This window comes from Mytilus trossulus, unplaced genomic scaffold, assembly GCF_036588685.1.
Source record: "Mytilus trossulus isolate FHL-02 unplaced genomic scaffold, PNRI_Mtr1.1.1.hap1 h1tg000138l__unscaffolded, whole genome shotgun sequence".
NCBI lineage: Eukaryota > Metazoa > Mollusca > Bivalvia > Mytilida > Mytilidae > Mytilus > Mytilus trossulus.
In genome coordinates this window covers 1,479,180-1,505,231 of record NW_026963302.1, presented here as the reverse complement: position 1 = coordinate 1,505,231, position 26,052 = coordinate 1,479,180, and the positions used below count along the sequence as shown (strand labels likewise).

Sequence of the window (26,052 nt, the reverse complement as noted above, 5' to 3'; positions counted from 1 at the left end):
ATTGCTGTGATGTCATTTTTTCAAAAACTCCCTACAAAAATAAATACAAAATTTATTAAAATTTCCCTAAAGAGAAAAATGCCTTTCATCATCAAGGACCAAATACTGAATTCCTTCGGAATTTATTTACCTTACCATTGTTATAGATACTAAGTAGTACACATTGGTCATATTTAATATCTAATTTAATAGATAATTATCATAATTTTGTAAATTTATGTTTAAAACAATTTTAAAGAGTATATTTGAAGGACAAGAACAAATATGTGCAACCATCGGAGAACTTCCTCTGCTCACCCTTATATACTTTTTGTTCAGTGAACCATTAAAATTTGGATCATAACCATAATTATGTATATATATATAAAGTTCAAATCATAATGAAAATGCAATCTATATTTCAATTTAATATGAATGCAACTTCTATGGTAAATGACTTTAAAAAAAATAATTACATATAATCAGTCAGGGGCGTTACTTAAACAAGTTATTTTTTTTAATTACTTATATAAGTAATTTTTTATTTTAAAAATAATAAAATTACTTAATAAAGTTATTTTAATTTTCAAAAGAAACATAGACTAAATGTAGTTTTCATGATTTTAAACAACATTTCATATCATAAAATAAAGAATTTATCAGATTTGAGAGGAGTATAGAGATAAAGGGTTACTTTGAAAATAATGACAAAAATATTACTTGAATAAGTTATTTTAAACATTTTTGAAAAAAATAGCAATTACACTTATCTAAGGCACATATGCAATTGATTAAGGTCAAAATTATAAATAACTTCAGGTCTTAATTAAATCACAAGTATCTATCTATTTATATCAGTCTACCTTCAAGATTTTAGAGGAAAATGATAATTTAATAGTCCCAAGAGACCAATCTTTGACTCAGAAGCGTCGGTATGAAAGATAAGTGCGTCGGAAAGTTAATTAGTGTTTCTGAAGAATTAGTTTTTATATATTAAGGGAAAAATAACCAGATAACTGTGAAAATTATTTAAAACTAGTAAAATCTGTATTCTTGGACACCTATAAAAATAATATTCAGAAAAATAACTTATATAAGTTATATTTAAATTAGCCTCGTTTTCAACATTACTTGTATAGGTAATTTTAATTGTTACTTGTTTAAGTAATGCCCCTGACTGATAATTATATTTACATACTTGATTCTGATCTCTGTAGAACTACATCTTTATTGTTAACATAATTTTCTCTAAAATCTTGTTCAGGTATACATACATTTACAGTCATAACATCATAAGGTGATTTCACTGGGACAAAAAACTATAATAAATACAAAACATACTTAAATATTTAAAACCCAAAAGTGGCTAAAATTAACATGAATAAAGTGAAAAAGTATTCCCACTTTGTAACTTTAAAGAATAAAATTCAATATGGGTCTGTCCTATTTAAGAAATAATTCTTTCATGCCATGCTCTATGCTCATTTTAACATGGGTAGGCATTATATTTGTTAATATCTTAATACCGAGCATTAGCGAGGTATTAAATGTTTACAAATATAATGCCTACCCATGTTAAAATGAGCATAGAGCATGGCATGATAAAATTATTTCGATTCTAATATGAATATTTTGAACTTTTGTACCTCAAAGCGGACCTATAGTAGACCCTCAAAAATGTCGCCATTTTGATTTGATGAACCAAAAACGTTATAGAAAATCAACAGTTTATCAATAACAGAAACATTTAAACTTACTTTTAAAATGTTTTTATTTAATTTCCTAGTGAGCAACAACAACGAAAATGTCCATTTTGATCTTTGACGTTGTTCAAAATTCATCTGACGTTGCAATTTCAATTGTGACGTTAATCACGTGCAGCCCATGTTCTATTCAAATTAGAACATGGCTTTGTATCCAAAGCTAAAGAAGAACGTCATATTAGAATTGTTATTTTTTACTGATTTTAAGCATAAATTACCTCTTGTTAACATGGTTAATTAATTTCTCGGGTTAATTGTTTTACAATGTAATTTTGGGGCCTTTAATAGCTGACTCTGCAGTTTGGATTTTGCTCATTGGTGAAGGTCATAAAGTGACATATAGTTATTAATTTCTGTGTCCTTTTGGTCTCTTGTAGAGAGTTGTCTCATTGGCAATCATACCACATCTTCTTTTTTATACTTAATGCATAAGTTTTTTGAATTTGCAATGCTGGGGCCGTTTAAAGCTGATTATACAATACAGAATTTGTTTTCTTCATTATTGAAGGCCTAACATTAATCTATATTAGTTGTTTACACTTCATTCTTTGGTCTCGGGTGGAGTTTTCTCATGAGCAAACATACCACAATACATGTGTACCGTATCTTTTTTAAAAATACATTTGTTGGTTTTTTTAAATCAGTCAGTTCCTAATAGGACTATAAGTATATTTTTTCTAATGTTTGAAATTTTTTATGAATTTTAATTCCCTTTCAAGATATGAAAATAAGATCTGCATCCCACAATATCTGAACATTTTGTATATAGGCGTAATCTATGATTCTTTTTAAACCAGAGTTGTATAATTGTATGCTTATAAATGCAACAGATAGTTTTTCAATTATTTTTTTTAATTAGTAATGTATTTATGTAGCCAAATACTTTTTGTCAAGCAGCAGTCTTATTATATAGTTGATTCATAAACTTAAATTTTCTGGTGAAGTTTAGGTTTACTACATTCTTTTTCTTTCTACTGTCATCACTAATTTCAATAAGGGAGCTACCATTTGATTTTTAGGGGGGGGGGGGGGGGGGGGGGGGGGGGGGGGGCTAGGATGAAATTTGAAAAAAATAGGCAGGACAGGAGTTTTGAGTTAAAAAAAAAAGGCAGAATGAGACACTTGCAAAAAAAAAAGTCAGGACGACAATTTAGGTAAAAAAAAGTCAGGATAATCTAAAAAAAAAAGAAGACAGGACCAAACAGAGTGAGAAATAAAAAGGCAGGACAGAGATCCTAGCCCCCCTCCATAAAAAAACCAAATGGTAGCTCCCTAAACTGCAAGTAAATATTATTTTGATACCTGAAGAGAGAACATCTGATCATCTGTTAAATCTAATGGTCCATCACTTATTATACTAAATCTCTGGTCTCCCTCTACTTCAAATAAACACTGAAATGCTGACACCTGTACAAAATAAATTTGAACAAATTTTATATGTATGATCTTTAACATTATTTTTTTGCACAAAATATCAAAACTTCCATGACTTCATAATTAAACAAATAATATTAAAGGTCCAGGCCTTTGATCAATTTTATCCATCATAATCCTAGAAACTAATTCATCTACATGCTTGTCTTAGCACAGTGGGCTATACATTTACATAAAAAATATACATAAAATAGTTAAAAAAATCTTCAAATGTATGCATGTGTATCATATGTGTATATTTTTAATATTAAGACCGAATAAAAAATGTGTCCAATCCATGTATTTTTTGTTGTCGATAATTACATGAATTATGTACACTTCCAATGTTTCACAGGTCATTCAAAACTGTGCCTCTTGTAGTTTTGTCACCTACAAGATGTATTCATTCTCAACACCAGGCATGAGAATGATAATTGTGTATGGCAATTTATTATGAAAAGATATCAAAATGTTTTGGACCCTGGCTTTAAAATATTTTCCATAGATATAGGAAGATGTGGTGTGAGTGCCAATGAGACAACTCTCCATCCAAATAACAATTTAAAAATTAAACCATTATAGGTTAAAGTACGGCCTTCAACACGGAGCCTTGGCTCACACCGAACAACAAGCTATAAAGGGCCCCAAAATTACTAGTGTAAAACCATTCAAACGGGAAAACCAACGGTCTAATCTATATAAACAAAACGAGAAACGAGAAACACGTATATATTACATAAACAAACGACAACTACTGTACATCAGATTCCTGACTTAGGACAGGTGCAAACATTTGCAGCGGGATTAAACGTTTTAATGGGCCCAAACCTTCTCCCTTTTTCTGAAACAATAGCATAACATCACAACATATAAAAACATACGATAAAATATCAATTAGCAGACTTAACTCAATCAAAAAACGTATGATTACACAAAGAACGAATAAATTTGATCTGCGATATCTGAATACAAATGCACAGTTAATTAAATATTAGAGACAAACAGTCATGACCAAAAGGCTATCAAACAAATTCAAACACACTGAGAAATATTTAACCAATCAATGTTCACTTTAGAAAAACCGTTTTTTTATAATCTTGAAGTTTATACAAATGTTGTAAGAATAAGTGAAAAATTGAAGATATTACAAATAATCAAAGCTGGTATACAGCCAAGATCCATATAAATAAAAAATGACAAAAAGCATTATAAACAGTATCAACAGGTCGAATTAACAAGAAAATACGATTTGAGAGTACTCGCAGTTACTGACAGCTAGTTAAAAGCCAAAACCAATTAATAGTAAAAAATCATGCATCAGAGACTAAAATCGACTAAAACACATCACAGGGATTTAGTATTTTAACGTCATTAATAGTCAAAGAAGACATGACTTGTGCAATGCCAAAAATAAATGTATCGACAGGTAGAAGTATAGTGAAGAGCGACTTCTATAGAAATAAAAGTTAACGTGGCTGTGTCTCCTATACATCTCGCCTCAAAAGATAATGAAATTTAGTTATGTTTTAATTTGCTAATGACAAAATCAATATTAGTGCCAATGTGAACTATATTCAGAGATCTAATTACAATATTGGTACGATAACCCTTACTTATAAGTTTGTTCAAAGGTTCGATGAGTTTACAAGGATCACATAGTGATTTCCTCGCTTTAAGTACAATATTACCATAAAATTTAGGATGAGAAATACCATTTTTAATAAGCTTTCTACAGGTATAGCCAAATTTACTAATCAAATCTTTGTATCTATGAAAGAATTTAGTAAAAGTTTTAAGTAATTTATGGTATCGAAATCCCTGACACAACAATTTACCAGTGATGCATTGATTACGTTCGTTAAAATCTATGACATCAGAACACACACGGGCAAACCGAACGAGTTGCGATATATAAACACCGTATGAGGGAGCCAAAGGCACATCGCCGTCTAAAAAAGGAAAATTAACAATAGGAAATAAAAATCGTCTCTTTTGTCGTAAATTTTAGTGTGAAGTTTCCCGTTTGAAATTGAAATGTCTAAATCTAGAAAAGGACAACTGCTGCTGTTTATGTTAGATTTAGTTAAAGTAAGTTCGTTTGGGTAAATTTCTGAAGTATATTTAGAGAACTCTGGATTATTCAACGAAAAAATATCATCCAGATAACGGTAGGTATTTTTGAATGTATCAACCAAATGTAACAATGATGGGTCTTTACTGAGTTTGGTCATAAACTGAGATTCATAGCAATATAGAAATAAGTCTGCTATTAAAGGGGCACAGTTGGTGCCCATAGGAATACCTACTACCTGACGATACACTTTATCGCCGAAACGTACATAAATGTTATCAAGCAGAAAGTTTAAAGCTTCAATCATATCCTCACATTTCCAGTAAGTGTATCTAGCATACTTTCCTTTTTCGTTACAGAAAAAGGCCTTAAACGAGTTACAGCAAATAAAATTACAATGAGATTTTTCGAAAGACCATTTTATCAAATACAAAAACTTTTTCTTTATAAGATTGTGTGGAAGTGTAGTGTACAGAGTAGAAAAATCATAACTGTCAACAGAATTGTAAGGACCATTGAAAGCATGTATTTTATCTAAAACCTCTAAAGAATTTTTAACACTCCAAAAATAATTAATACCATTATTTTCATAAGCTTTATTACAAAAGTTAATAACCAGTTCTTTGATAGTAGTAAGGGAGGTGGTTAGAAGCACTGATAGATTAGTAGTAGAACACTTACTCGAAGCGGAGATGAAACGGAATTTAAATGGTTTTTTGTGTAATTTCGGTAACCAGTACATGGTAGGGACTTTCAAATGTTCGGAAGATGCTTTAAGCTGGGCAGTGGCAGTGGTATGCTTGTTAACGATTTGACTCTCTGTGGTGCGCACTGACCTGAATGTAGAGGAATTTATTATTTCGTTTTGAAGAACTTTCGTGTAGTATATGCGTCACACCACCACTACATTATTTGCTGCCTTGTCTGCCGGTACGAACACAAACCGCTCTGCGAGTACCTTGAGTTTGTTTTTTATTCTAGAAATGGGTATATCATGGTTCCTATTATTAATTTCAGAATTGTTTTCTAAATGAGATATTCGAATATCAACAGTATTCATAATTTTATTCAAATAACTGTCTAAAGATTTTTTATCGGATTTTTCACGTTTGCACCAATTTTTACAATAGGCAGACAGAGCGTCTTTAATGACCTGACGACACTGTTTCCAATCTATTGTAGATGGAGGACGGTATTTCGGTCCTTTCTTTAGAAAAGTTATGACTTCACGGTCATCGACTATGTTGAGGTCTCCTGTGATAACATGACCATAGGGAACATATTTAAAACTAGATGTTTCGCAATCTCAAGTGGAAGGAACATTATTTTCTATATTGACGTCTGTTGTAATTGACGTATAATTGAAAATCAAATTTCTGCTCGTTTTTTTATAAGAATACGAAATAATGGGTTGTTCTATATTATCAAAATATGGAGGTATTAAGCTATAGACAGAAGAGTCATTGAATATGCTAGACAAATTAATAAAATCAATACCTCTATTTATATATTTTAATTTGAGAAAATGTCGTTTACGATTTTCAGGTTTATCAATAATAGGAAAAAGCCTGTGATGACAAAAGGCTGTAATAATACGGGTGTATTCATAAAATGGACTAAAAAAAGAAATTTTATCACACTCAAGAAAAATAGCATATAATTTACTTATAGGTATCTGACCCAGTTTGCATAATACTTGATGTCTGCCATTATTCTTTATTATAGATAACAGATCAGCAAGTGTATAATTTATACGATGTTTAATACGTTGATTGCGGTTCTTGCGTTTACCATGAGACCTATTATTTCTAAGTCGTTTATCAACAATATTAATGACATCGATATGAGTTTTAGATATGTTCCCCTGCCCTAATATTTTATCATTTAGACCGAGAGGATAAGCTGTTTGAAGTCTTTTTATCCAAAACAATTCGCGAACTTCGCGTGATTTTTCAAATTGCTTGTGTGATTCACCTGGTCCATACCTTTTTAAAAAAAGAAAATAGCAAAACCAACATTGACCAATAAAAAGGAAATTTATGCTTTATAGGGACAGAAGAACTCGGTCTAAAGTAGTACATCATATATACATATATCGGATTATATACATTAATATTGTATTCATAAATATTTATTTTTGATCATTATTGTTTACAAGTACAAAACCTCGTCTTTCTGTTCTTGAAGATTTTCTACATGTTCTGGTGACCAGCTGAAATTAGAACCATACTCCCCGCCGCCTTCCGCCATTGAAAAAATTATTTATTGCAGCTTTTGGGAAATTATATTGGGGAGAAGAAAATTGTTCAAGTTTGTTATTGCAACACCACAGATATATCTAAAAGCCAGAAGAGGAATCTTGGTAGAAAAGGAAACTAAAAATAATGAAATACATAATGTGCAATGACAATATTCATCAGGATATGTCATAAATATAATTTTTATTCCATTTATATTTCAAAATTGTAGAACTATACGAAAAGGAATAAAATAACCTTCAAAGTATTGTACTTCGTGGTGTATTAAAGTTTATTTCTTTCTGGTAGTTAACTTTAGACCGGTGTTGATTCCTGAATTACAATATTAACAGTCGTTTCCGGTTGACAACACGAAAAAGTTTAATAATTTGCAATGATAAATTCTGATATAATCTGACACTAGTTTTGATAGACAAGTTGAATATTCATTTACGATGATATCTGACTTAATCCTCTTTGGGTAGAGTATTGTAGTTCATTAGAATATTTAGTAATACAAAAACATGCATGGATTCTTTTATAGAAATATTTACAGTTGTAGTTCTAACTTCTAGAATAAAAACAAGAAAATTATAGATTGGCATATATACTATATTTTAAAGAAAATTTATTGGCCTTTATTTACATACAACCCTCAACACTTTAAAGATAACTTTCTTGTGACACACGTTTCAAACTAATTGTGTCTTCATTATACAAGATAATTACACTAAATTCTGAGATTACTCTTGACTTATGTCCAACAGCTGTCTTGCCAGTCAACCTGGGGCCGGGGGACGTCAGAGCTTGTCCCATATCTAAAAGCGGATATTTAGCTGTCCAAAGTTGATGCTCTGCTTTGTTACTGACAACCTTGGATCAATATAAATTGGGCGTCAATTTGTTCATTTTCATTAATCTCTTCATCATTTGTTCATTTATGTAAGTTTGATATGGGATGAGCTTGGACGTCTCAAAGCCTTGTCTATCAAAACAGCTGTTGGAAGTCAGAATAATTTTGGACTGAAAAACATCAACTGGTTGGTGATTACCTTCTGGTGATAATAATGTGACAAAAATAATGTAATATATGGTTTAGTGTTATTACACTGTAATAACACTAAACCATATATTACATTATTTTTGTCACATTATTGTAATAACACTAAACCATATATTACATTATTTTTGTCACATTATTATCACCAGAAGGTAATCACCAACCAGTTGATGTTTTTCTGTATACTTGTAAAAAGAGGATAATAGTAATACACTTTAATGGTTGAAATAGAAATGAATATTGTTTCTACATGTTCAAATCGACAAAATTAATTTATTGTACTGTTTCTGAGCAATTTTTTATTTGGCTACCAATACTGCAATAGTTCAAGTAGTTATGATGTCTTGAAAGGCTTTTCAAGATGTCATTATTAAATGGACAGGGCTACCCTCAGAGACGATGTTTTTTTTTACCATTAATCTCTCTTCAGTGGAACTTGTCACAGCTCCTTATATGATTACAGTCCTCACACCTTAAGCTTTCTACACAGCATGGATCCTTAAATAGAAATAGACTAATAGTTGACCAGTGCTTATACATGTACATGATATACACTTTTCTAATGCAGATTTTCTTTTTTTTAGGACCTTAATGGTAAATGCAGGAGCTGTTCTCAATTTTAAGTTGTAAGTTTGAAATTATGAAAAACAGGAGGTGTACAAAAAAATGTAGACATGGTAGAGTATATATATATGTATGTCAATGACATACCTGCCAACTATTCAAAATGCACATGTGGGTTTAACGTGCAAGGTGGCTCTTAAAAAGTCTTACAAAACCTTCAAGAGGGGCTTCAAATACATTTTAATATTGTTTTGGTTGTTTTGCTTCTTCATACTTTTACAATCATTCAGCCAATATATACAATTTATATGCATTATGTTCATAATTTTAAGACATCCTTTAAGTAAACGATGTAAAAAAAAACCATTTTTATATCTGTTCCTTTATTAAGAGGATTTGCTCATCTTTTCTTTGGCGTTTCCTTCTGAATTTTTTAACCTACAAATGTACATGTGTATATCCAAATTTATGGTTTTGTGACAAAGATGTGTTCCATTATGAATTGATTGATGAAAATGAAAAGCTAAATATAATTCCAGGAGAAAAGGTAAAGAGGAAGCATTTGGAGCAAGTCTAGAGCCATCTGCTGGTAGGTTTTATTAAATGATGTGAAGATGTGAAATTGAGAATGGAAATGGGGAATAATGTCAAAGAGACAACAACCCGACCATAGAGCAGACTGCACCAATGGGTCTTTAATGCAGTGAGAAACTCCCACACCTGGAGGAGTCCTTCAGCTGGCCCCTAAACAAATATGTATGTATATAGTTCAGTGATAATGGATGTCATACTAAATCCGAAATTATACACAAGAAACTAAAATATTGTTTTTGTATTTGTTTCATCCAGTCATTCCAGTTGAAAGCTAAAGTATTAATTTAGACAACATCAAAATTTAAATGTGCAAACTTGTTTAATGGCATTGGTTTAAATGCTAATATTCATGAAAAGACATTTTTATATTCCAGAACTTCATAATTTTATTTTCATTTTATACAAAGTACATGTATTATATATTGTTATATATGTATATGTGATGGTTAATAATGGTTTATATATTTTGTACAGGAGATAAAGTGAGAGAGTTCCTGTTGAGCCTGAGATACTTTAGAATCTTCATAGCTCTTTGGAATATGTTTGTCATGTTTTTAATGATTGTGTAAGTTATTTTACCCTATTTAAATTCTTTCGAAAAAAGGGAATGGGATATAGGCCTTTGCTAGAAAAAATATGTTCTGAATTTCTTTAAACATTTGTCTACATCTGACAGTGATTCATTTTTGGGGGTTTTGTTTGTCCGTTTCAAAATTTAGTTAAAGTTACTTTTCTACATAAGAAAATGCTTGTACCAAGTCAGGAATATACAGTTGTTATTCATTCGTTTGGTCTGATTTTGCCATTTGATAAGGAACTTTCTGTTTTAAATTTCCTCGTAGTTCATTATTTTAGTGAAATATTATTTTGTACCAAAAAAACTATCAAAAAATTTGTTGACATGATTTGAGGAAACAATCAAGAGTGCTTTTTTAAATTTTTAAATCATACTGAGTTTTAGTTTCATTGACATTTAAGACTACATTTTATTCCTTTTAAACAAAATATGCTTTTTTATGAAATAAAAATAGTAGACTAGTAGTATCTTAAAGCATTATAAATTTGACTATTTTTTGCTTTCTATGTGCTTCTTCACCTTATAAGAATGCAGATAAAACACCTTTAATACCTCAGTACCCATGTTCAAGCTGTCGGAAATACAGAACTACATGAATATACATTTTGCCATGCAAAAGACATTTTATCAATTTCATTCTTACTTTAAATACTTACTTATATCCTCTTCATCCCAAATGGTAAATAAGACTACCACAAGCTTCTATTTTTTCCTGTTCTTTGCCACATTCTGAGCTTTCCTGCTGGTGTACCAAATCTCGTGTAGCTCACTTGCAACATTTCTCCCTCCGGTTGTGCATGGTTGGCCTAGTTTTCTCTTTAATGTTGCTATCCAGTTGAGAGCTACTTTAGTATTCTTTCAATTGGCATTCTCAAAGCATGGCTTAGACATCTAAATTGTCTTTGCTTTATCTCATTTGTGATGTTCTCACTATTGCTTCTTTTCAGTAAGTTTTTATTGCTGATCTTACTTGACCAAAAGATTTCATAAGGTGTTGATGGATATAACATAAGTTTTTAGATGGTAATATTCAGACCATTTTTCTGTGCAAAATGGCCGTTGGGGCTTCTATTGCAGCTGATTTTGAGTTGTTGTTTTTTCTGCAGGATCATTTCCAAAGTCTTCCAGTTGAGTGAAAAGGGTTCGTTAAATTTCAATCTATTTTTATCTGTTTCTTTTGTTATATTCAGTCAATAACCATAAGAAATAGTATAGGTGATAGGATACATCCTTGCATTATGTGTGATCTTAGTTTAAAGGACTTGGTGGGATGATGCTGCACTCAAAGTTTTGATAAAAGAATTTTAGTGTATCTACAGAGGAATTTCGTTAGTATTTTCCACAGTTTTTTTTTGCAGGAATCGTATTTAACCATATCTCAGTCAGCCTCTCCCTTCACACACTTGTATTTAAAATCAGATATGATGTGGTGGTGTTTTCTTGCAGGAATCGTATTGTTTTGAGACAGCCAGTATGTGATATAAGTACATGATAATAATTTCTTGCAGGATTTGTTTTTACCATATCTCAGTAGGACTCTTCCTTCAGACACTTGTAATATAGACAGCCAGTGTGTGATGGTGGTTTCTTGCAGGATTTGTTTTTACCCATATCTCAGTAGAACTCTTCCTTCAGACACATGTAAATATAGACAGCCAGTGTGTGATGGTGGTTTCTTGCAGGATTTGTATTTACGAATATCGCAGTAGGACTCTTCCTTCAGACACTTGTTATTATAGACAGCCAGTGTGTGATAGTGGTTTCTTGTAGGATTTGTTTTTACCCATATCTCAGTAGAACTCTTCCTTCAGACACATGTAAATATAGACAGCCAGTGTGTGATAGTGGTTTCTTGTAGGATTTGTATTTACCAATATCTCTGTAGAACTCTTCCTTCAGACACTTGTAATATAGACAGCCAGTCTGTAATAGTGGTTTCATGCAGGATTTGTATTTACCAATATCTCAGTAGAACTCTTCCTTCAGACACTTGTTATATGAACAGCAAGTGTGTGATGGTGGTTTCTTGCAGGATTTGTATTTTCTGATATCTCAGTAAGACTCTTCCTTCAGACTCTTGTAATTAGAGTCAGCTAGAGTGTGATGTTATTTTTTTGCAGGAATTATATTTACCCTTATCTCAGCAAAACTCTTCCTTCAGACACTTGTTATTATAGACAGCTTGTATGAAATGGGTGTTTTCTGCCATTATTCATAATGACCAATATCTCAGTATGACTCTTCCTTCACACTTTGTATTTAGAGATTGCCAGTATGTGATGAATGTTTCTTGCAGGAATTGCATTTAACCATACCTCAGTAAGACTCTTCCTTCAGACACTTCTAATTATAGACAGCCAGTGTGTGATGGTGGTTTCTTGCAGGATTTGTATTTACCCATATCTCAGCAGGACTTTTCCTTCAGACTCTTGTAATATAGACAGCCAGTGTGTGATGGTGGTTTCTTGCAGGATTTGTATTTACCAAAATCTCAGTAGAACTCTTCTTCAGACACTTGTTATATAGACAGCCAGTGTGTAATAGTGGTTTCATGCAGGATTTGTATTTACCAATATCTCAGTAGAACTCTTCCTTCAGACACTTGTAATAATAGACAGCCAGTGTGTGATGGTGGTTTCATGCAGCATTTGTATTTACCAATATCTCAGTAGAACTCTTCCTTCAGACTCTTGTATTATAGACAGCCAGTGTGTGATGGTGGTTTCTTGTAGGATGCGTATTTACCAATATCTCTGTAGGACTTTTCTTCAGACACTTGTAATATAGACAGCCAGTGTGTAATAGTGGTTTCATGCAGGATTTGAATTTACCAATATCTCAGTAGAACTCTTCCTTCAGACACTTGTAATAATAGACAGCCAGTGTGTGATGGTGGTTTCATGCAGGATTTGTATTTACCAATATCTCAGTAGAACTCTTCCTTCAGACTCTTGTATAATAGACAGCCAGTGTGTGATGGTTGTTTCTTGCAGGATGTGTATTTACCAATATCTCTGTAGGACTGTCCGACTCTTTCATTATACTCTTGTAAAATAGACAGCCAGTGTGTGATGGTGGTTTCTTGCAGGATTTGTATTTACCAATATCTCTGTAGGACTCATCCTTCAGACACTCGTAATATAGACAGCCAATGTGTGATGGTGTGATCCTTGCAGGATTTGTATTTACCAAAATCTCAGTAGAATATTCCTTCAGACACTTGTAATAATAGACAGCCATTATGTGATGGTGGTTTCTTGCAGGATTTGTATTTACCAATATCTCAGTAGGAGTCTTCTTTCAGGCACTTGTAAAATAGACAGCCAGTGTGTGATAGTGGTTTCTTGTAGGATTTGTATTGACCAATATCTCAGTAGGACTTTCCCTCAGACACTTGTAATATAGACAGCCAGTGTGTAATAGTGGTTTCTTGCAGGATTTGTATTTACCAATATCTCAGTAGGACTCTTCCTTCAGACACTTGTAATAATAGACAGCCAGTGTGTGATGGTGGTTTCTTGCAGGATTTGTATTTACCAATATCTCAGTAGGACTCTTCCTTCAGACATTTGTAATTATAGACAGCCAGTGTGTGGTGGTGGTTTCATGCAGGATTTGTATTTACCAATATCTCTGTAGGACTCTTCCATTATACTCTTGTAAAATAGACAGCCAGTGTGTGATGGTGGTTTCTTGCTAGACTTGTATTTACCAATATCTCAGTAGAACTCTTCCTTCAGACACTTGTAATAATAGACAGCCAGTGTGTGATGGTGGTTTCATGCAGGATTTGTATTTACCAATATCTCAGTAGAACTCTTCCTTCATACTCTTTTAATATAGACAGCCAGTGTGTGATGGTGGTTTCTTGCATGATTTGTAGTTACCAATATCTCAGTAGAACTTTTCCTTCATACTCCTGTAATATAGACAGCCAGTGTGTGAAGGTGGTTTCTTGCAAGATTTGTATTTACCAATGTCTCAGTAGAACTCTTCCTTCATACTCTTGTAATATAGACAGCCAGTGTGTGATGGTGGTTTCTTGCAGGATTTGTATTTACCCATATCTCAGTAGGACTCTTCCTTCAGACACTTGTAATATAGACAGCCAGTGTGTGATGGTGGTTTCTTGCAGGATTTGTATTGACCAATATCTCAGTAGGATTCTTCCTTCAGACACTTGTAATATAGACAGCCAGTGTGTGATGGTGGTTTCTTGCAGGATTTGTATTAAGCAATATCTTAGTAGGACTCTTCCTTCAATCTCTTGTAATATAGACAGCCAGTGTGTGATAGTGGTTTCATGCAGGATTTGTATTTACCCATATCTCAGTAGGACTCTTCCTTCAGACACTTGTAATATAGACAGCCAGTGTGTGATGGTGGTTTCTTGCAGGATTTGTATTTACCCATATATCAGTAGGACTCTTCCTTCAGACACTTGTAATATAGACAGCCAGTGTGTGATGGTGGTTTCTTGCAGGATGTGTATTTACCAATATCTAAGTAGGACTCTTCCTTCAGACACTTGTAATATAGACAGCCAGTGTGTGATGGTGATTTATTGCTGGATTTGTGTTTACCAATATCTCAGTAGGACTCTTCCTTCAGACTCTTGTAATATAGACAGCCAGTGTGTGATGGTGGTTTCTTGCAGGATATGTATTTATCCATATCTCAGTAGAACTCTTCCTTCAGACTCTTGTAATATAGACAGCCAGTGTGTGATGGTGGTTTCTTGCAGGATTAGTATTTACCAATATCTCTGTAGGACTCTTCCATTATACTCTTGTAAATATAGAGAGCCAGTGTGTGATGGTGGTTTCTTGCAGGATTTGTATTTACCCATATCTCAGCAGGACTCTTCCTTCAGACTCTTGTAATATAGACAGCAAGTGTGTGATGGTGGTTTCTTGCAGGATTTGTATTTACCAATATCTCAGCAGGACTCTTCCTTCAGACACATGTAATATAGACAGCAAGTGTGTGGTGGTGGTTTCTTGCTGGACTTGTATTTACGAATATCTCCGTAGGACTCTTCCCTTAGACACTTGTAATATAGACAGCCAGTGTGTGATGGTGGTTTCTTGCAGGATTTGTATTTACCCATATCTCAGTAGAGCTCTTCCTTCATACTCTTGTAATATAGACAGCCAGTGTGTGATGGTGGTTTCTTGCAGGATTTGTATTTAAAACAATATCTCAGTTGAACTCTTCTTTCAGAACTTGAAATATAGACAGCCAGTGTGTGATAGTGGTTTCTTGCAGGATTTGTATTTACCAATATTTTAGTATGACTCTTCCTTCAGACTCTTGTAATATAGACAGCCAGTGTGTGATGGTGGTTTCTTGCAGGATATGTATTTACCCATATCTCAGTAGAACTCTTCCTTCAGACTCTTGTAATATAGACAGCCAGTGTGTGATGGTGGTTTCTTGCAGGATTTGTATTTACCAATATCTCTGTAGGACTCTTCCATTATACTCTTGTAAATATAGACAGCCAGTGTGTGATGGTGGTTTCTTGCAGGATTTGTATTTACCCATATCTCAGCAGGACTCTTCCTTCAGACTCTTGTAATATAGACAGCCAGTGTGTGATGGTGGTTTCTTGCAGGATTTGTATTTACCAATATCTCAGCAGGACTCTTCCTTCAGACACATGTAATATAGACAGCAAGTGTGTGATGGTGGTTTCTTGCTGGATTTCTATTTACCCATATCTCAGTAGAGCTCTTCCTTCATACTCTTGTAATATAGACAGCCAGTGTGTGATGGTGGTTTCTTGCAAGATTTGTATTTACCAATGTCTCAGTAGAACTCTTCCTTCATACTCTTGTAATATAGACAGCCAGTGTGTGGTGGTGGTTTCATGCAGGATTTGTATTTACCAATATCTCTGTAGGACTCTTCCATTATACTCTTGTAAAATAGACAGCCAGTGTGTGATGGTGGTTTCTTGCTAGACTTGTATTTACCAATATCTCAGTAGAACTCTTCCTTCAGACACTTGTAATAATAGACAGCCAGTGTGTGATGGTGGTTTCATGCAGGATTTGTATTTACCAATATCTCAGTAGAACTCTTCCTTCATACTCTTCTAATATAGACAGCCAGTGTGTGATGGTGGTTTCTTGCATGATTTGTAGTTACCAATATCTCAGTAGAACTTTTCCTTCATACTCCTGTAATATAGACAGCCAGTGTGTGAAGGTGGTTTCTTGCAAGATTTGTATTTACCAATGTCTCAGTAGAACTCTTCCTTCATACTCTTGTAATATAGACAGCCAGTGTGTGATGGTGGTTTCTTGCAGGATTTGTATTTACCCATATCTCAGTAGGACTCTTCCTTCAGACACTTGTAATATAGACAGCCAGTGTGTGATGGTGGTTTCTTGCAGGATTTGTATTGACCAATATCTCAGTAGGATTCTTCCTTCAGACACTTGTAATATAGACAGCCAGTGTGTGATGGTGGTTTCTTGCAGGATTTGTATTAAGCAATATCTTAGTAGGACTCTTCCTTCAATCTCTTGTAATATAGACAGCCAGTGTGTGATAGTGGTTTCATGCAGGATTTGTATTTACCCATATCTCAGTAGGACTCTTCCTTCAGACACTTGTAATATAGACAGCCAGTGTGTGATGGTGGTTTCTTGCAGGATTTGTATTTTCCCATATATCAGTAGGACTCTTCCTTCAGACACTTGTAATATAGACAGCCAGTGTGTGATGGTGGTTTCTTGCAGGATGTGTATTTACCAATATCTAAGTAGGACTCTTCCTTCAGACACTTGTAATATAGACAGCCAGTGTGTGATGGTGATTTATTGCTGGATTTGTGTTTACCAATATCTCAGTAGGACTCTTCCTTCAGACTCTTGTAATATAGACAGCCAGTGTGTGATGGTGGTTTCTTGCAGGATATGTATTTATCCATATCTCAGTAGAACTCTTCCTTCAGACTCTTGTAATATAGACAGCCAGTGTGTGATGGTGGTTTCTTGCAGGATTAGTATTTACCAATATCTCTGTAGGACTCTTCCATTATACTCTTGTAAATATAGAGAGCCAGTGTGTGATGGTGGTTTCTTGCAGGATTTGTATTTACCCATATCTCAGCAGGACTCTTCCTTCAGACTCTTGTAATATAGACAGCAAGTGTGTGATGGTGGTTTCTTGCAGGATTTGTATTTACCAATATCTCAGCAGGACTCTTCCTTCAGACACATGTAATATAGACAGCAAGTGTGTGGTGGTGGTTTCTTGCTGGACTTGTATTTACGAATATCTCCGTAGGACTCTTCCCTTAGACACTTGTAATATAGACAGCCAGTGTGTGATGGTGGTTTCTTGCAGGATTTGTATTTACCCATATCTCAGTAGAGCTCTTCCTTCATACTCTTGTAATATAGACAGCCAGTGTGTGATGGTGGTTTCTTGCAGGATTTGTATTTAAAACAATATCTCAGTTGAACTCTTCTTTCAGAACTTGAAATATAGACAGCCAGTGTGTGATAGTGGTTTCTTGCAGGATTTGTATTTACCAATATTTTAGTATGACTCTTCCTTCAGACTCTTGTAATATAGACAGCCAGTGTGTGATGGTGGTTTCTTGCAGGATATGTATTTACCCATATCTCAGTAGAACTCTTCCTTCAGACTCTTGTAATATAGACAGCCAGTGTGTGATGGTGGTTTCTTGCAGGATTTGTATTTACCAATATCTCTGTAGGACTCTTCCATTATACTCTTGTAAATATAGACAGCCAGTGTGTGATGGTGGTTTCTTGCAGGATTTGTATTTACCCATATCTCAGCAGGACTCTTCCTTCAGACTCTTGTAATATAGACAGCCAGTGTGTGATGGTGGTTTCTTGCAGGATTTGTATTTACCAATATCTCAGCAGGACTCTTCCTTCAGACACATGTAATATAGACAGCAAGTGTGTGATGGTGGTTTCTTGCTGGATTTCTATTTACCCATATCTCAGTAGAGCTCTTCCTTCATACTCTTGTAATATAGACAGCCAGTGTGTGATGGTGGTTTCTTGCAAGATTTGTATTTACCAATGTCTCAGTAGAACTCTTCCTTCATACTCTTGTAATATAGACAGCCAGTGTGTGGTGGTGGTTTCATGCAGGATTTGTATTTACCAATATCTCTGTAGGACTCTTCCATTATACTCTTGTAAAATAGACAGCCAGTGTGTGATGGTGGTTTCTTGCTAGACTTGTATTTACCAATATCTCAGTAGAACTCTTCCTTCAGACACTTGTAATAATAGACAGCCAGTGTGTGATGGTGGTTTCATGCAGGATTTGTATTTACCAATATCTCAGTAGAACTCTTCCTTCATACTCTTCTAATATAGACAGCCAGTGTGTGATGGTGGTTTCTTGCATGATTTGTAGTTACCAATATCTCAGTAGAACTTTTCCTTCATACTCCTGTAATATAGACAGCCAGTGTGTGAAGGTGGTTTCTTGCAAGATTTGTATTTACCAATGTCTCAGTAGAACTCTTCCTTCATACTCTTGTAATATAGACAGCCAGTGTGTGATGGTGGTTTCTTGCAGGATTTGTATTTACCCATATCTCAGTAGGACTCTTCCTTCAGACACTTGTAATATAGACAGCCAGTGTGTGATGGTGGTTTCTTGCAGGATTTGTATTGACCAATATCTCAGTAGGATTCTTCCTTCAGACACTTGTAATATAGACAGCCAGTGTGTGATGGTGGTTTCTTGCAGGATTTGTATTAAGCAATATCTTAGTAGGACTCTTCCTTCAATCTCTTGTAATATAGACAGCCAGTGTGTGATAGTGGTTTCATGCAGGATTTGTATTTACCCATATCTCAGTAGGACTCTTCCTTCAGACACTTGTAATATAGACAGCCAGTGTGTGATGGTGGTTTCTTGCAGGATTTGTATTTTCCCATATATCAGTAGGACTCTTCCTTCAGACACTTGTAATATAGACAGCCAGTGTGTGATGGTGGTTTCTTGCAGGATGTGTATTTACCAATATCTAAGTAGGACTCTTCCTTCAGACACTTGTTATATAGACAGCCAGTGTGTGATGGTGATTTCTTGCTGGATTTGTGTTTACCAATATCTCAGTAGGACTCTTCCTTCAGACTCTTGTAATATAGACAGCCAGTGTGTGATGGTGGTTTCTTGCAGGATATGTATTTATCCATATCTCAGTAGAACTCTTCCTTCAGACTCTTGTAATATAGACAGCCAGTGTGTGATGGTGGTTTTTTGCAGGATTTGTATTTACCAATATCTCTGTAGGACTCTTCCATTATACTCTTGTAAATATAGAGAGCCAGTTTGTGATGGTGGTTTCTTGCAGGATTTGTATTTACCCATATCTCAGCAGGACTCTTCCTTCAGACTCTTGTAATATAGACAGCAAGTGTGTGATGGTGGTTTCTTGCAGGATTTGTATTTACCAATATCTCAGCAGGACTCTTCCTTCAGACACATGTAATATAGACAGCAAGTGTGTGGTGGTGGTTTCTTGCTGGACTTGTATTTACGAATATCTCCGTAGGACTCTTCCCTTAGACACTTGTAATATAGACAGCCAGTGTGTGATGGTGGTTTCTTGCAGGATTTGTATTTACCCATATCTCAGTAGAGCTCTTCCTTCATACTCTTGTAATATAGACAGCCAGTGTGTGATGGTGGTTTCTTGCAGGATTTGTATTTAAAACAATATCTCAGTTGAACTCTTCTTTCAGAACTTGAAATATAGACAGCCAGTGTGTGATAGTGGTTTCTTGCAGGATTTGTATTTACCAATATTTTAGTATGACTCTTCCTTCAGACTCTTGTAATATAGACAGCCAGTGTGTGATGGTGGTTTCTTGCAGGATATGTATTTACCCATATCTCAGTAGAACTCTTCCTTCAGACTCTTGTAATATAGACAGCCAGTGTGTGATGGTGGTTTCTTGCAGGATTTGTATTTACCAATATCTCTGTAGGACTCTTCCATTATACTCTTGTAAATATAGACAGCCAGTGTGTGATGGTGGTTTCTTGCAGGATTTGTATTTACCCATATCTCAGCAGGACTCTTCCTTCAGACTCTTGTAATATAGACAGCCAGTGTGTGATGGTGGTTTCTTGCAGGATTTGTATTTACCAATATCTCAGCAGGACTCTTCCTTCAGACACATGTAATATAGACAGCAAGTGTGTGATGGTGGTTTCTTGCTGGACTTGTATTTACGAATATCTCCGTAGGACTCTTCCCTTAGACACTTGTAATATAGACATCCAGTGTGTGATGGTGGTTTCTTGCAGGATTTCTATTTACCCATATCTCAGTAGAGCTCTTCCTTCATACTCTTGTAATATAGACAGCCAGTGTGTGATGGTGGTTTTTTGCAAGATTTGTGTTTACCAATGTCTCAGTAGAACTCTTCCTTCATACTCTTGTAATATAGACAGCCAGTGTGTGATGGTGGTTTCTTGCAGGATTTGTATTAACCCATATCTCAGTAGGACTCTTCCTTCAGACACTTGTAATATAGACAGCCAGTGTGTGATGGTGGTTTCTTGCAGGATTTGTATTGACCAATATCTCAGTAGGATTCTTCCTTCAGACACTTGTAATACAGACAGCCAGTGTGTGATGGTGGTTTCTTGCAGGATTTGTATTAAGCAATATCTTAGTAGGACTCTTCCTTCAATCTCTTGTAATATAGACAGCCAGTGTGTGATAGTGGTTTCATGCAGGATTTGTATTTACCCATATCTCAGTAGGACTCTTCCTTCAGACACTTGTAATATAGACAGCCAGTGTGTGATGGTGGTTTCTTGCAGGATTTGTATTTACCCATATATCAGTAGGACTCTTCCTTCAGACACTTGTAATATAGACAGCCAGTGTGTGATGGTGGTTTCTTGTAGGATGTGTATTTACCAATATCTAAGTAGGACTCTTCCTTCAGACACTTGTAATATAGACGGCCAGTGTGTGATGGTGGTTTCTTGCTGGATTTGTGTTTACCAATATCTCAGTAGGACTCTTCCTTCAGACTCTTGTAATATAGACAGCCAGTGTGTGATGGTGGTTTCTTGCAGGATATGTATTTACCCATATCTCAGTAGAACTCTTCCTTCAGACTCTTGTAATATAGACAGCCAGTGTGTGATGGTGGTTTCTTGCAGGATTTGTATTTACCCATATCTCAGTAGAGCTCTTCCTTCATACTCTTGTAATATAGACAGCCAGTGTGTGATGGTGGTTTCTTGCAGGATTTGTATTTAAAACAATATCTCAGTTGGACTCTTCTTTCAGAACATGAAATATAGACAGCCTGTATGTGATTGTGGTTTCTTGCAGGATTTGTATTTATCCATATCTCAGCAGGACTCTTCCTTCAGACTCTTGTAAATATAGACAGCCAGTGTGTGATGGTGGTTTCTTGCTGGATTTGTATTTACCAATATCTCAGTAGGACTCAACCTTCAGACACTTGTAATTATAGACAGCCAGTGTGTGATGGTGGTTTCTTGCTGGATTTGTATTTACCAATATCTCAGTAGGACTTTTCCTTCAGACTCTTGTAATATAGACAGCCAGTGTGTGATGGTGGTTTCTTGCAGGATTTGTATTTACCAAAATCTCAGTAGGACTCTTTCTTCAGACACTCGTAATATAGACAGCCAGTGTGTGATGGTGGTTTCTTGCAGGATTTGTATTTACCCATATCTCAGTAGGACTCTTCCTTCAATCGCTTGTAAAATAGACAGCCAGTGTGTAATAGTGGTTTCATGCAGGATTTGTATTTACCAATATCTCAGCAGGACTCTTCCTTCAGACTCTTGTAAAATAGACAGCCAGTGTGTGATGGTGGTTTCTTGCAGGATTTGTGTTTACCAATATCTCAGTAGGACTCTTCCTTCAGACATTTGTAATTATAGACAGCCAGTGTGTGATGGTGGTTTCATGCAGGATTTGTATTTACCCATATCTCAGTAGGACTCTTCCTTCAATCTCTTGTAAAATAGACAGCCAGTGTGTAATAGTGGTTTCATGCAGGATTTGTATTTACCAATATCTCAGTAGGACTCTTCCTTCAGACACTTGTAAAATAGACATTCAGTGTGTGATGGTGGTTTCTTGTAGCAATCGTATTTACCAATATCTCAGTATGACCCTTCCTTCACACACTTGTAATTAAAGACATACAGTTTGGAATGGTGTTTTCTTGCAGCAATTGTATCAACAAATATCTCAGTAAAACTTTTCCTTCAGACTCTTGAAATTATAGTAAGTTTCTTCACCCACTTGCATGAATGGTGTTATATTGCAGTAATCGTATCTACCCATAACTAGTAAAGATCTTCCTTCACACACTTGCATGTACAGGCAGCTAGTACATAATGGGGTTATCTTGCAGTTATCGTTTTGGATGGTGTTATCGTGCAGTTATCATATCTACCCATATATCAGTAAAAAAATTCCTTCACCTACTTGCATGTGGAGTCAGCTAGTACATGATGGTGTTACCTTGTAGTCACCGTATCTTCCCATATCTCATTAAAAATCTTTTTTCAAACACTTGCATGTAGAGTCAGCAAGTACATGATGGTGTTACCTTGTAGTCATCCTATCTACCCATATGTCAGTAAAAATATTCCTCCATACACTTGAATGTACAGGCAGCTAGTACATGATGGTGTTATCTTGCAGTTATCGTATCTACCAATATCTCAGTAAAAATATTCCTTTACACACTTGTATGTAGATACAGCTAGTAAATGATGGTGTTATCTTGTAGTTTTCCTATCTACCCATATCTCAGTCAAAATCTTCCATCACACACTTACAAGTAGAGGCAGTTAGTACATAACAATGTTATCTTGTAGTTTTTGTATTTTCCCATATCTCAGTAAAAATATTCCACCACACACTTACAAGTAGAGGCAGTTAGTACATGACGAGTCAATGTTATCTTGCAATTTTCCTATCTACCCATATCTCAGTCAAAATCTTCCTTCATACACTTGCATGTACAGGCAGCTAGTACATGACGAGTCGATGTTATCTTGCAATTTTCCTATCTACCCATACCTCAGTTAAAATCTTCCTTCACACACTTGCATGTACAGGCAGCTAGTTCATGATGGGGTTATCTTGCAGTTATCGTATCTTCCCATATTTCAGTAAAAATATTCCTTCACACACTTGTATGTAGATACAGCTAGTAAATGATGGTGTTATCTTGCAGTTTTCCTATCTACCCATATCTCAGTAAAAATCTTCCTTCAAACACTTGCATGTAGAGACAGTTAGTAAATGATGGTGTTATCTTGCAGTTTTCCTATCTACCCATATCTCAGTCAAACCTTCCATCACACACTTACAAGTAGAGGCAGTTAGTACATAACAATGTTATCTTGTAGTTTTTGTATTTTCCCATATCTCAGTAAAAATCTTCCATCACACACTTACAAGTAGAGGCAGTTTGTACATGACGAGTCAATGTCATCTTGCAATTTTCCTATCTACCCATACCTCAGTCAAAATCTTCCTTCATACACTTGCATGTACAGGCAGCTAGTACATGACGAGTCGATGTTATCTTGCAGTTATCGTATCTTCCCATATTTCAGTAAAAATCTTTCTGCACACACTTGCACGTACAGGCAGCTAGTTCATGATGGGGTTATCTTGCAGTTATCGTATCTTCCCATATTTCAGTAAAAATCTTTCTTCACACACTTGCATGTACAGGCAGCTAGTACATGATGGGGTTATCTTGCAGTTGTCGTATCTTCCCATATTTCAGTAAAAATATTCCTTCACACACTTGTATGTAGATACAGCTAGTAAATGATGGTGTTATCTTGCAGTTTTCCTATCTACCCATATCTCAGTCAAACCTTCCATCACACACTTACAAGTAGAGGCAGTTAGTACATAACAATGTTATCTTGTAATTTTGTATTTTCCCATATCTCAGTAAAAATCTTCCATCACACACTTACAAGTAGAGGCAGTTTGTACATGACGAGTCAATGTCATCTTGCAATTTTCCTATCTACCCATATCTCAGTCAAAATCTTCCTTCATACACTTGCATGTACAGGCAGCTAGTACATGACGAGTCAATGTCATCTTGCAATTTTCCTATCTACCCATATCTCAGTCAAAATCTTCCTTCATACACTTGCATGTACAGGCAGCTAGTACATGACGAGTCGATGTTATCTTGCAGTTATCGTATCTTCCCATATTTCAGTAAAAATCTTTCTTCACACACTTGCATGTACAGGCAGCTAGTTCATGATGGGGTTATCTTGCAGTTATCGTATCTTCCCATATTTCAGTAAAAATCTTTCTTCACACACTTGCATGTACAGGCAGCTAGTACATGATGGGGTTATCTTGCAGTTGTCGTATCTTCCCATATTTCAGTAAAAATCTTTCTTCACACACTTGCATGTACAGGCAGCTAGTACATGATGGGGTTATCTTGCAGTTGTCGTATCTTCCCATATTTCAGTAAAAATCTTTCTTCACACACTTGCATGTACAGGCAGCTAGTTCATGATGGGGTTATCTTGCAGTTATCGTATCTTCCCATATTTCAGTAAAAATCTTTCTTCACACACTTGCATGTACAGGCAGCTAGTACATGATGGGGTTATCTTGCAGTTGTCGTATCTTCCCATATTTCAGTAAAAATCTTTCTTCACACACTTGCATGTACAGGCAGCTAGTACATGATGGGGTTATCTTGCAGTTGTCGTATCTTCCCATATTTCAGTAAAAATCTTTCTTCACACACTTGCATGTACAGGCAGCTAGTACATGATGGTGTTACCTTGTAGTCATCGTATTTACCAATATCTCAGTAAAAATCAACCTTCACACACTTGCATAAAGAGGCAGCTAGTACATGATGGTGTTATCTTGCAGTTTTCCTATCTACCCATATTTCAGTAAAAATATTCCTTCACACACTTGTATGTAGATACAGCTAGTAAATGATGGTGTTATCTGCAGTTATCGTATCTTCCCATATTTCAGTAAAAATCTTTCTTCACACACTTGTATTTAGAGACAGCTCGTAATTGACGGTGTTTTCTAGCAGGATACAATCCAAACTGGCAATTTTTCCTATAAAATGAAAGTAAATCCTCATCCTTTTACTCAATTTTGAATAATATTTGATCGGAGGTTAACTACGGTGACCTATCGATGTTAATTTCTTTGTCATTTTGGTTTCTTGTGGAGAGTTGTCCTATTGGCAATCATACCACATTTTCTATTTTTATAGATTGATTATAAACAAGTGTAAAATTTCGTTGATTGGAAAGCCTATTTTGTAGATGGCAAGGAACTCGAATGACAGATGGCAATTTTTAGGCTTAATGTGTAGGATTAGGTGATGATGAATGATTGCCATTGAGACAATTACCTAACTAATGTAGGTATATGCTTTTCACAAGTAACATCAAATACACAGGTATCAAATACTAGGCATATGGTGCAGTTTAGTATTGTACACCCTTTTTATAATGAATTAAATGATATAATTAATTATATAATATTTCTATATTTTATTCAGATTTTTTAGCCACTAGGGAATCTGCATTTGTTGGATACATCATTTGGATCAGTAACTGGAACATTGATCATTTCATTGGATGCTTGATATTGGGACATTTTTTTATGGATGATTGACCTTCACCATCTGATACTGTCATGTTTATTACTGTCGATCAGTTTTAAGAAATCATTAAAATATTTATGTACA

At 34.9% G+C, this 26,052-nt stretch overlaps 2 protein-coding genes across 3 annotated transcripts in view; one reads left to right on the top strand and one right to left on the bottom strand.

The window, feature by feature from the left end:
* Positions 1-9,038, bottom strand: part of LOC134700403 (E3 ubiquitin-protein ligase RNF14-like) — a 26,271-nt gene extending 17,233 nt beyond the window's left edge. Inside the window, exons 1-3 of one of the 2 annotated variants that reach the window (XM_063561803.1) lie at positions 8,937-9,038; positions 3,045-3,149; positions 1,178-1,298 (exon numbers count right to left, since the gene is read on the bottom strand). In XM_063561803.1, coding sequence (XP_063417873.1) covers positions 1,178-1,298; positions 3,045-3,149; positions 8,937-8,939 — 229 coding nt within the window. In that variant the 5' untranslated portion in view covers positions 8,940-9,038. Of the gene's footprint in view, positions 1-1,177; positions 1,299-3,044; positions 3,150-7,392; positions 7,512-8,936 lie in introns of those variants that run through there. The other variant, XM_063561802.1, reaches the window with a different exon arrangement.
* On the top strand, positions 7,789-26,052 carry LOC134700405 (protein SMIM7 homolog). The gene is made up of 5 exons (XM_063561804.1): positions 7,789-7,944; positions 9,108-9,149; positions 9,627-9,676; positions 10,156-10,246; positions 25,864-26,052. Exons 1-5 carry the CDS (start codon positions 7,919-7,921, stop codon positions 25,877-25,879), a joined length of 225 nt encoding a protein of 74 aa, XP_063417874.1. The 5' UTR covers positions 7,789-7,918; the 3' UTR covers positions 25,880-26,052.